The sequence below is a fragment of the Echinops telfairi genome, unplaced genomic scaffold, assembly GCF_000313985.2.
Source record: "Echinops telfairi isolate 266 unplaced genomic scaffold, ASM31398v2 ScPeMD7_2291;HRSCAF=2852, whole genome shotgun sequence".
Classification (NCBI taxonomy): Eukaryota; Metazoa; Chordata; class Mammalia; order Afrosoricida; family Tenrecidae; genus Echinops; species Echinops telfairi.
In genome coordinates this window covers 36,472,788-36,483,843 of record NW_022106189.1, presented here as the reverse complement: position 1 = coordinate 36,483,843, position 11,056 = coordinate 36,472,788, and the positions used below count along the sequence as shown (strand labels likewise).

The 11,056-nt window shown below is 43.9% G+C and overlaps 1 protein-coding gene across 1 annotated transcript in view; it reads left to right on the top strand.

The window, feature by feature from the left end:
- The window catches only part of GLG1 (golgi glycoprotein 1), a 124,786-nt gene that overhangs the window by 111,886 nt on the left and 1,844 nt on the right, over window positions 1-11,056 (top strand). Inside the window, exons 15-23 of the mRNA XM_045293927.1 lie at window positions 1,467-1,615; window positions 2,783-2,875; window positions 4,282-4,419; window positions 5,389-5,512; window positions 5,968-6,110; window positions 6,306-6,407; window positions 8,258-8,365; window positions 9,785-9,905; window positions 10,519-10,625. Coding sequence (XP_045149862.1) covers window positions 1,467-1,615; window positions 2,783-2,875; window positions 4,282-4,419; window positions 5,389-5,512; window positions 5,968-6,110; window positions 6,306-6,407; window positions 8,258-8,365; window positions 9,785-9,905; window positions 10,519-10,625 — 1,085 coding nt within the window. The remainder of the gene's footprint in view (window positions 1-1,466; window positions 1,616-2,782; window positions 2,876-4,281; window positions 4,420-5,388; window positions 5,513-5,967; window positions 6,111-6,305; window positions 6,408-8,257; window positions 8,366-9,784; window positions 9,906-10,518; window positions 10,626-11,056) is intronic.

Sequence of the window (11,056 nt, the reverse complement as noted above, 5' to 3'; positions counted from 1 at the left end):
GGGTGACCCCTGGAGACTTGGGGTGTGTCACCTGTGATATGATAGCCAATAATTGGATAGTGTGGACAGATAATCTTTACAGCTGCCTAGAGGCATAACTGGTGGTAATTCTTAAATGAAGAGCCCGTAGGCTAATGGAGTGTCTTGATTTTCTCCAGGTTCAAGCTACCTACTTGATAGATAATTATATAAGGAAATTGTAGCGTGAGTGTGTTAGACCATGTTGACTAGAGAAACAAATTCAGAGAGACACACACATGTGTATATATATAGCTTATACCAAGGGCTCAAGTAGAAAAAATGTTTTGGAAATGACGGTTCCAACTTATGTACAAATATACTTGATACAGTTGATGTATGGAATGTTATAAGACCTGTAAGAGCTCCCAATAAAATTATTTTTTTTAAAAAAAGAAACCAATCACATGAAATAAAACAAAGAGCTTTCTATCAAAAAGCAATTTTAAATTGAGAAGATATCCCACCCCAGTCCAGATGGAGTCCGTAAGTCCAATATTAACCCTTATGCCTGATACTAGTCTATAAATTTCTCTTCAGAGTCACACAGCACATGCAGTGATACAGAATGCAGGAAGATCACAGGCTGGTTGGTAAAGAGTCTTGTGGTTCCAATGCCGGTGGAAGCATCACAGGGCTGTCTCCACCACATGGCTTCACAGGTCTCAGCATAGCTCCATATGGGTTGTCCACCGGAAGACGAAGGCAGAGATAGAGGGAGAGTGTGTTGCCCACTTCTGATGGCAGAATCAAGAGAAAGGAAGTTCCCCGAATCCTCATGAGAAGGCCACGCCCACAAGAAGGCGTCCTCAGGCTGTGACCTGGCTGACAGGCTAGTTTCCACCCCTAGACTTATTTATCAAGTTGACATGGTGACTGCCACATTTAGCAAAGTTAACAAACCTCCTCCTAGAATCATTCCATGATGTCATTCTTATGGAAGCAACAAAAGTTATCTAGTGAAGGATCAAAAATTATATTTATTTGAGAATAGAGTTTTCTTGAGAAGAGTGATAAGATTTTACAATATGGCTGCCAGAATTCTTTTGAGAATCCATGTTTCTAGAGCATATTTTCCCATAATATCATCCAAGTTCCCATGTATACCTTTCAGGAATGAGTTTCGCAGTATGTCAGAGGCATGGTCCCAGTGTTGGCAGCATTCCCCTGTGGTCATGGGTTTTTGTTCATTTTTTAAAAGGAAGTGTTGAACTGGCCTTGCATATGTCCCCTTCTTCCCTTCCCTGCCATTAGGAATGTAATGTGCCTCCAGGCTGCTGCCTGAGTTCTAGAACACACACAGTCAAGTGAGGGCTACCTTTCTCCTTCTCAACAACGCAGTGAGAGTAGCAGGGCAAGGCATCTTCACGCTTGCTAAAGTGTGTCAGGGGTTCTGAGTCAATAGTGTGGGATTTGCCCAGTTGGCTTTTCACCTCATGTGTCTCCAGCCAGTCTCGAGCCATTTCCTTTCCTTTTCAGGGTGGATGTGGTGATCTGCCTGAGCACCACCGTGCGCAATGACACCCTGCAGGAAGCCAAGGAGCATAGGGTGTCCCTGAAGTGCCGCAAGCAGCTCCGGGTGGAGGAACTGGAGATGGTAAGGCCTCACAGCCTCCATTCCGCAAGACCTGGGGCCAGGGTCTGTGGGGTGATGGGGAGAGCCTAGGGCTGTAGCTGCTCAGGGATGACCCTACCTTGGAGCCGCGGGCTAACTGTTACCGTGTGTCGGCTTCTTTATTTTTTTATCAATCGTTCTTTTCAGTCTCACATCCTCAGATGCTTAGCTGTAAAACAAGGTGGAAGCAGGTGGTGCCGTGATGGAGTGAATAGTGTCCCTAAGTAAGGAAGCTCTTTCTCCTTCTCCTCTCTGTCCTTGCTAGCAGCTTCATCCTAAAACTGGTTTCCTTTCTGGTCACAAGGTGGCTGCCTATAGCTGTTGATCTAGTTGCTCTATTATTCAGAACCAGCAAGGAAATTCAAAGAAACCTCCTTCCGATGTGGGATAAAGGTTCATTTCTTAAGTTTGATTGAGAAGGTTCAGGTTGGGATTTGTGCCCACTCACTGACCTGCAACAGTCTGTGGGGGAATGTGTGTACTGATTTAGCTGATTGATCACTGAGGTGAAAATTATATTGGGAAGTCAGTCACAATAGGAGGAAACTTATTGTTGATTTTTGAGGTTAAACCATGTTAAAAAGAAGGTTAAGAAATATTCTTCCTGTGGTTTGTGCTTTGAGTCATGCTTATTTTACCATGGCCTGAGCAAAAACTCATAATAAAGACCCAAACACAATTTCTCAAAATTGCACTCCGAGATTACCGCCCATCGTGGCCCTGGCTCAGTGTTGGCTCTGTTTAAGTAAGGGTAGCTGACCTAATTGCTCTGTTACTCAGACCTGTTTTAAGCTGGAAGCGTTGGGTCCTGAGCTCTGTGCTCATCTCTTGCTGTAAAATTAGAGCAGCACATCTTACATAGTAGTTTTAACTTTCTGAAGTGGTTCCCACAGCTGTTACCTTATTTCATCTCACAGCAGTCCTGTGAAGAGGTCAGGGGAAGTAACAGCATTTCATTTGACAAACAAGCTCCAAGTTCATATAGCTATTTAGTGGCAGAGCTGAAACTAAAACCTAAATCTCCCTACGGCAACACCGTGCTGTCACTGCTATATAGAAATTGTACCCAATCAACAAATAAGTATGCAGAACATCTGACATCTCGGCTTACAATCAACTCACTTTTCCATGCTGGCTCCCTTCATGCAGACTGAAGACATCCGCCTGGAACCAGACCTCTACGAAGCCTGTAAGAGTGACATTAAGAACTACTGTTCTGCTGTGCAGTACGGGAATGCTCAGGTAACTTGGTTTTTGTGTTCTGATTCTCTCAGTAATGTGAAGGTAACATTTCAGTCATTCTTCACTGGTAGACTAGCTCCATCCACTACATCGTGCTTGCAAGCCTGCCTGTTTCCACCTGTCTGTAAATCAACTCCTCTCTGGCCAAGCCACATCACTTTTATTTGTGTGTGTATACTATAACATATGCAGAATAGGACTCTATCCGTAATCTTCAGCTATGAGGGCCAAGCAAGGTTTTTGTTTTTAATATTCATGTGTTAATTCACTTAGTCCTTGTAGTTAAGAGCAATGCCAGGGTACCTTACCTTTCAGATAATTTCTGGAGCTTCCATTAGATAACTGGATCATATGAATTTGTCCCACACGTCTCTTAAGTTTTTCTTTTAATATATTTCCATTTTTTTGTCCCTCTGGACTTTATTGAAAATGTTGTTTCTGTTTCCCAGATTGATAGCTTATTGTTTTTATAGCTCTGTTTATTCTGTCCTGAAGAGAGAGACCACCAATTGAGTTTTTAATTTAAACAATTCTTTATAGTTCTAAGATTTCATATTGGTTCCTATCACAACTACCTGTTCTTGGTTATTGTTAACCACCTCATCCTTTATTACTCAAAGGATAGTAAGCATATTTTGGAATTCTCAGGTTGATTGCTCTGCTACCTTTTTCTCCTCAGTTTTTGCAGTTCCTGTCTCTTCTGTGCCGTGAGTGTTCTCTCACTATTTGTTGATTCTTGTGGCTTGATTTCACTGAAGTGTCCCGAGTTCCTTCTGTAGTCCTGTCTGCTGTGACTTCCAATCCAGTTTCCTTCTTAATCTTTCTTTATAATATCGAAAAAATTGGTGTAAGAGACTTCAGGATGTGCTTCGCTGACTTAACCTTCAGACTCCTCCCTAGGCCCTCATACTCGCCCCGCCCTCCCTTCATACTTTCATGTTTGACTTTTCATTTATTTAAGTTTGTCCTGTGAGACTTGTCAAGGGTAAGGATTGAGTCTGGTTCATGAGCATCTGGCACAGTTTACCCTCGTGTGATAAATGATCAATAATCAGTGAAGAATTGGCACGAACTTCCTGGTTTGTGTCCACTCTTTAGTTAGAGCTTTTGCTCCAGGCCTGTGCAGAGTCTAATGAATTCTCCAAAAGGAATCTGCACAAGGAGGCAGAAGAAGCCAGGGACCCCAAGTGGATTGCATTAGCCCTGCACTGACGGCTGTGTAAGTCTAATTCTCCTGAGGAGAGGACCTGGATTCCCCAGCCAGGGGATTTAAAACAAAAAGTGCTTGGATAGAAAAATGGAGTAGGGTTGGGCGCTGCATAAGAGACCTCTGTGCTTTGCAATCAGGATATACAGTTATCAGCCCCTGGCACACCCCTCAACTTGACCTTAATTCTTATCCATAGATTATTGAATGTTTGAAAGAAAACAAGAAGCAACTGAGTGTCCGTTGTCACCAGAAAGTATTTAAGCTGCAAGAGACTGAGATGATGGACCCTGAACTAGACTACACACTTATGAGAGTCTGCAAGCAAATGATAAAGGTGAGGAATCAGTGACAACATCACCACTTGCTCGCTCACTACCATCGAATATTTGCCAACTCAGAGCAACCCTCTATGCGACAGGGTAGAGCTACCCTTGTGAGTTTCCATGACTACGGTTCTATACATGAGTAGAAACCCCCGCCTTTCTCCTGAGAAGCAGCTAGTGGTTTTGAACTGCTGACTGTGCAGTTAGCAGCCTAACTGGAGCAACAATATAAACATCTTTAAATTTCAGAGACTGAATAATCTTCCAATTACAGCACTTTGTATATAGTTGTTTCGCAGCCTGTGGTCCATAGACAACAGCAGCACCATCACTTGGGAACCTGCAAATTCTTGAGTCCTACCTCAGGTCTATTGCATGAGAGACACTGTGCAGGTAGAGCGCAGTCTTATCTTTCTGGTGATTCTGATGCAGGCTCAAGGTGAAGAACCACTGAGCTGAAAAGACTTTAGGTTGGTTCATTCTGGCTTGACCCCTGCTGATGATTTGCACTGCCACTTCAGATAGACTGAATCAGAAACTACAGTTTAGCACAATCCCCAAGTAATTATTATGCATACCCCCAGGAATTATATCCCATCAAGTTAAAGAGATGAGCCACACTAGACCCTTACTCCATATGCGTTTTTACATTCCTAGAATTTCCCACTGGAATTGGGTAGATAAGTCTTCATTGATACATGGTCATCTGGAACAATGTTATACTTAACATTTCAGCTCAAAATTTACAAAGCCGTATAGATGGAGGATCAGTCCTGTGCAGAGTAGTAAGTGGTGAGCTAGTGGAGAAGTGTCATAGAGAACGGGTTGAAAAAGATAAGCTTGAGGTCAGGTTCTTATTTGGCTTAGTGATAGCTTCACACTTTCTTTCATACTCTTTTCCAGTCGCTGTAAGAGTGCTCTCAGTTGGTGCTACGTGCCATGTTTGGATCGCTATGTTAGACAACTTTGTTTCCTTGCAGAGGTTCTGTCCTGAAGCCGACTCTAAAACCATGCTGCAGTGCTTGAAGCAAAATAAAAACAGTGAACTGATGGATCCCAAATGCAAACAGATGATTACCAAGCGCCAGATCACCCAGAACACAGGTAGCCTGGCTTTCCTGTCCTGTTGAGTGTATATTTGAAATAGAATCAAGTGGGCAGAGTTTTTTTTTTTCCTGCCCGTGGATTTTAAGGGCAAAAGTCTAGATGTACACAAAATGGCTTACTCCTTTGAAGAGCATCCAGAAGAATGGAATCAAAAGTCAGAGGAAATCCCCTTTAAAATGCCTGCCAAGAGAATTAGAGCTAGTGCCCAGTACAGAGAAACACGTAGAGTTTGTTTGAGAACAGAGCCACACGCACAGTGTGAGTTACCACAACTTTGTAGAGCTACCGCAGAGTAGTGGGAAGTCTCATTGCTGATTGAAAACACTGCAGTGAGAGCTCCAGAAATACTCATTGAATAAATGCCCCTTTCCTGTGCACTGCTACAATGTTGTTACAATGTTGTTAATAATAGGTACAATATATTGTTACATCATTAATGCATTCTGCTCTAGATTACCGCTTAAACCCTGTGTTGAGGAAAGCATGTAAAGCTGACATTCCTAAATTCTGCCATGGAATCCTGACTAAGGCCAAAGATGATTCGGAGCTGGAAGGTCAAGTCATCTCTTGCCTCAAGCTGAGATATGCTGACCAGGTAAACTGGCCTGGGTGCCCTGCGGAAGTGTATGTGTAGACCCAACTCGCCCCTGGGAGTTTGCTCTTTTGAAGTTCCCAACTTGGTCCTACTTTCCCAAGATCATTTCATCCCTTCCCAACCCAGGGAACTAACGGCCCAATAGGAAGCTGCCGTTTTCTATTAAGCTGATTTATGCTCTGTTCCTCCATGTAGCGCCTGTCTTCAGACTGTGAGGACCAGATCCGGGTAATTATTCAGGAGTCTGCTCTCGATTACCGACTAGACCCTCAGCTCCAGCTGCACTGCTCAGAAGAGGTAGGATTCGGGTGCAAAACAGATCGTGAACTGAACTGGGCAGAAATGCTGTTGCCGAAGAAGACTTTTCTACTCTGCTTTCCCTTGCCTCTGTCCCCGAAGCCGTAGGTCATTAGGGCACCTGGTTTTCCGTAAGGGAAGAATGTGGTGATGACACTTCACAACTCTGTCCACAGTTCTCTGCTGAACAAGAATATCCTCTTCTCTCTAGACTTAATTCAGATAAAATTTCTTCCTTCTTCTCTTTATGCATCATGGTCAGCCCAGAACACAAAGACTTGCCAGAAAGATTAAAAACTCCCATAATAATGCTAAAGATGTTTCTATCCTTGGAAATTGTTAGGCTTTCTAGCTTGAAAAGAATATGTGGGAAGCCCTGTTTAATATAACATATGTCATGGGGAGGGGATAAATATATGTATGAAACATATGTCAATTTAAGGGGACCATAGCTAAATCTACTTTCTAAGAAGCTTATACAGAACGGTGCAAAAAAATAAAAGCTGTAGAGGGGTGTGTGTGTGTGTGTGTGTGTGTGTGTGTGTGTGTGTGTCCAAATGTTTTCTTGTGTTGGCTGTGGTGGGAGGGGGCTGTGATCAAGGCCAAGTTCTACTAATCCAACCTGCTTGCTCTTTGGAACTCCAGCAGAATCTACAAGTACAACCTGGCAGAATGCTAACCAAAATAATAATAATAAGGTGCTGACCTGTGAACTCCAAGTCAGTGTGACTGTTTATAGAGTTTGTTGGGGGTTTTCCCCTAAAAGAAAGCAGAAAAGAATACAAGCTAGAACAAATTTAAAATTAATCAGAAGAGAAAAACAAATGATAAGGTATTAAATTTTAACCTAACTATAGCTGCTTAATCCATTGCACTCCGTCTGAGAGCAAGGCTATTCACATCCTAGGCAATCATCAGAGGGGATTCACTAGGGGCTTAATCTAATTGGAGACTCTGCTAATGGATTTTAGACTTTCAGTGTCATTCATAACCTTCTGCAGCCAGGTATTCATAATTGAAGCTCTAATGTAATCCCTTTCTGCGGTCTTAGATTTTATTACTTTACAATCCTTGGATCACGCAACCTGGTATGCTCCTTCCATGTGGACTTAGCTAACACCTTACTTAGATGGCTGCTTATTTAAAGATCCCAGACAGTATTCTTTCTCATAAGCTTTTCATCTTTGCATGAGCTATGCTTTAGGTCTCTCTCTCTCTCTCTCTCTCTCTCTCTCGCTCTCTCACTCTCTCTGTGTGTGTGTGTGTGCTTCTAAGTTGTGCATCTAGGTGGACCTTCAACCTCTGTAAATGGTTAAGTTTGGCTTTTAAAGTGTTTTACTTGGCTATGTAATGTATAACCTCCCATATGAATGAATTAGTAGAGGGCGTACTTTTCAGACCATCAACTCTGCCTTCAACAGTTCAAGCTACCTATCAACACCTCCATCACACCTCATAACCTTCCTTCTTCTCAAACCAAAAACTAACACAAATCTTGAAACAGTCTGACTCAAATCCCAGGGTAGATAACATAAAGATATTTTTGACTCTCAGTGCCAGTCACTGTGAAGAACAGAGCTTAGCATTCAGTACAAGAGGGAAAAGAGTAAAATCTCACCCTGTCTGATCAGGGTCCGCAACCCAAGTGGTTGGAGGATCAGCAAATCAACCTGCCTCAGGAACCTTGGTCCCTATGGATGGCACGGTCTTGCCTCGCTTAGGAAACATCAGGGGGCCATCCTTAAGGCAGCACCAGCACTGTACTGTTTGTTGGAATCCCCAAACTAATTGGCTTTGTGCTCAGTGAGGTGGTTTTGCTATGTGTGTGTGTGTGTGTGTCTCCTGAGCAGATCTCTAGCCTTTGTGCTGAAGAAGCAGCAGCCCAGGAACAGACAGGTCAAGTAGAAGAGTGTCTCAAAGTTAACCTGCTCAAAATCAAAACGGAAGCATGTAAAAAGGTAACAGCTGTCACCCCCAGCTCCCTACCCCGCCCACTTCCACCTTTTATTTCTCTTCTTCCCTCTAATGATATAGTGTGAACACCTCAATTACATAGTCTAACACCCATGCTGACCTTCGCAGAATTCTTCGCTCTTTTGTCTTACCTCCCTTTAATTTGTCCTTGACCATTAATCGTCTATGGCTTGAATGTTGAAATTCCATCTATCAACTACAGTTCTACTCCACCAACTACTGCTCTTTTCATGTACACTAATGATGTGTGAATGCTTCATCCCATGACTAGACTGTTTTGTAAGGACACTGAGAATGTAGCACCAGAGCAAAATACAGTTCTAATAAAGCAATGTGTTCAGGAGTCATAAAAATCAGTAAAACTGTCCATTTGATAACTATTAAGTGAAAACAGATTTATGGAAAACGTGGCTGCTAAACATAAATTATCTTACAAAATTGAAAATGAAATTCGATTTCATCTTTTTGAAAGCTTTATCTTTAAAAAAAAGTGACAGAGTCAAGTCTCTGAGAGTGTGGTGGGTCGGTTTGGTTTTCACCTGCTAAAAAGCAGGAGAGTCGCTCTTGACAGGGCCACTAGAGGTGATCTGCCAAAAAGGTTCACTGCTCCCCAGAACACCCCACAAAATCATGCAAATCCAGAGAGGCCATTTGCATGGTAAGCTTGTGTTAAAAAGTAAATCAGGATGTTTTCCTTTGCTCCTTTAAACTCGGAGGAGGGCTATCAGGGCACTATTTGGGTTTTGGTTTTTGTTCTGGTTGCGTTTGCAAGAACTAAAGCCTTCCTATTGCGGGCAGGCTGTAATCTTGGTTTTAAAAAGCCTTTCTAGCCGGTCTGCCCTTCCTTAATTCCATCATTTTTAACTGGAGTGTCTGCAGGTTTGTCTTTAAGACTATCATGTTAATATTCTGATTATCCAGAAAACCTTTAAGTGAAGTAAATAATTATTCTTGTTTAGTCAGCCTTCTCATCTTTTGAACAGAACAATTATAGAATGAGACATTTTGTGAGCAAATATACCTTTACGTAGCAAGAGAACTATCTGTAACACTGAAAACACTAATATTTAGGTACTTTGAAATAATATAGCTGGAGCCAAACACCAGGAACCCTGAAATCAGGTCTTAAGATCCCTAAAGGGTAGAGAGGGTCTCATCATTTTGTCTCTTGCTTTACTTGTCAAACAGCTTTACCCACACTGGGTCTCCAAGAGGAGAGTTCAGGTGGGTGCTGCTGCATTCTTCACATCAGTAGCATGCTGTCACTTATCCCAGAGTAGTCTCTGTTGGTAACCTCCAGCCTCCTCCTTGATTTTCTGTTTGTATGCGACGTGGTACTGACGGGCAGCAGATCTGGTGCACTGACGCCACGAACTCTCCTTGCCATGGTCTTTCCTCACCAGGAAGTGTTGAACATGCTGAAGGAAAGCAAAGCAGACATCTTCGTGGACCCCGTCCTTCATACCGCTTGTGCCCTGGACATCAAGCACCACTGTGCAGCCATCACCCCTGGCCGAGGGCGTCGTAAGTCACTCAGCCGAGCCCTGTGTTCACCCCCACCCTGCCTGAACTGGTTTATGAGCAGCAGTGACTTCCTCTTAGACATCAGATGCAGCTCCTCTTTAGCAGCAGCCCAACCACAGGGGAAATCCCTTGGGTACCTGGTTGGTGCCAAGACAAGGCCTGTGTGGCAAAATGAATCGAGGAAGGGCCCAGCAGGTGTGAACTCCTCTTTGCCGTGAGCAACACTGGAGATACGATGAAAGAGAAGGACATGCCATTTATTCAGAAAACAAAAGTGAAGCGTGCAGGCCCTCCTTTTTCAAACCAGGAATGCTTTATCAGCTTTCCCAGAGTGGGCGCAATAGCCAAGCTCTGCCCACAGTAGACTCCACTCAGTAGGCAGCTGTGTCTGAGCTCTGCATGACCAGTAGAAAAGCATTTCCAGGACAGACTCGGGAAGGCCAGCCCTGGCAGTTGAGTACTGTGCTTCTCCCTTGGGTGGGGTTTGCTGGAGTGAGATGACATTTGTTTTGTTGCCAGATGTGAACTCTAATGCTCCGAAGCTTCCAAGCCTTTCAGGAGTTTCTGTGTCCCATAGTTGCAGACTCTTCTGCTTATCTTGCCTCTTCCACAGAAATGTCCTGCCTTATGGAGGCCTTGGAGGACAAGCGTGTGAGGTTGCAGCCAGAATGCAAAAAGCGCCTCAATGACCGGATCGAAATGTGGAGTTATGCAGCAAAGGTAATGACCCAGGAAGTCCCTCCGTGAGCCTTGACTGGTCATCTTGCCCTTATTATCAGACTGGTGATGAATGTAACTGAAAACCTGTTAGTGCTCTTTTTCTTTAACACTCCACAGCCACCCAGGATACCCAGGTCCTTTTGCTTTAGGGTGTGTCTGCACAGCTCTGCCCAGGCCACTGCTCTCTGCCCCCAGTTTCCCTCGGCCAGCCATGGAGCAGTGAGTCCCCCAGAGGAGGGCTCAAACCTAAGCCAGCCATGGAGCTGTAACCTGCCCAGTTCTTAGGAGAGAACAGACTTCAGTCCCACGGGAAAAGAAAGCTACTCCGCCTCCTCTCTCGCAGCCTGTCCTTCATGGCACCCAGCCTTCAGGTGGAGAACATGTAGCGGAGACTGCCCTCAGCAGCCTGGAGAGCAGAAACGTGGGGCATC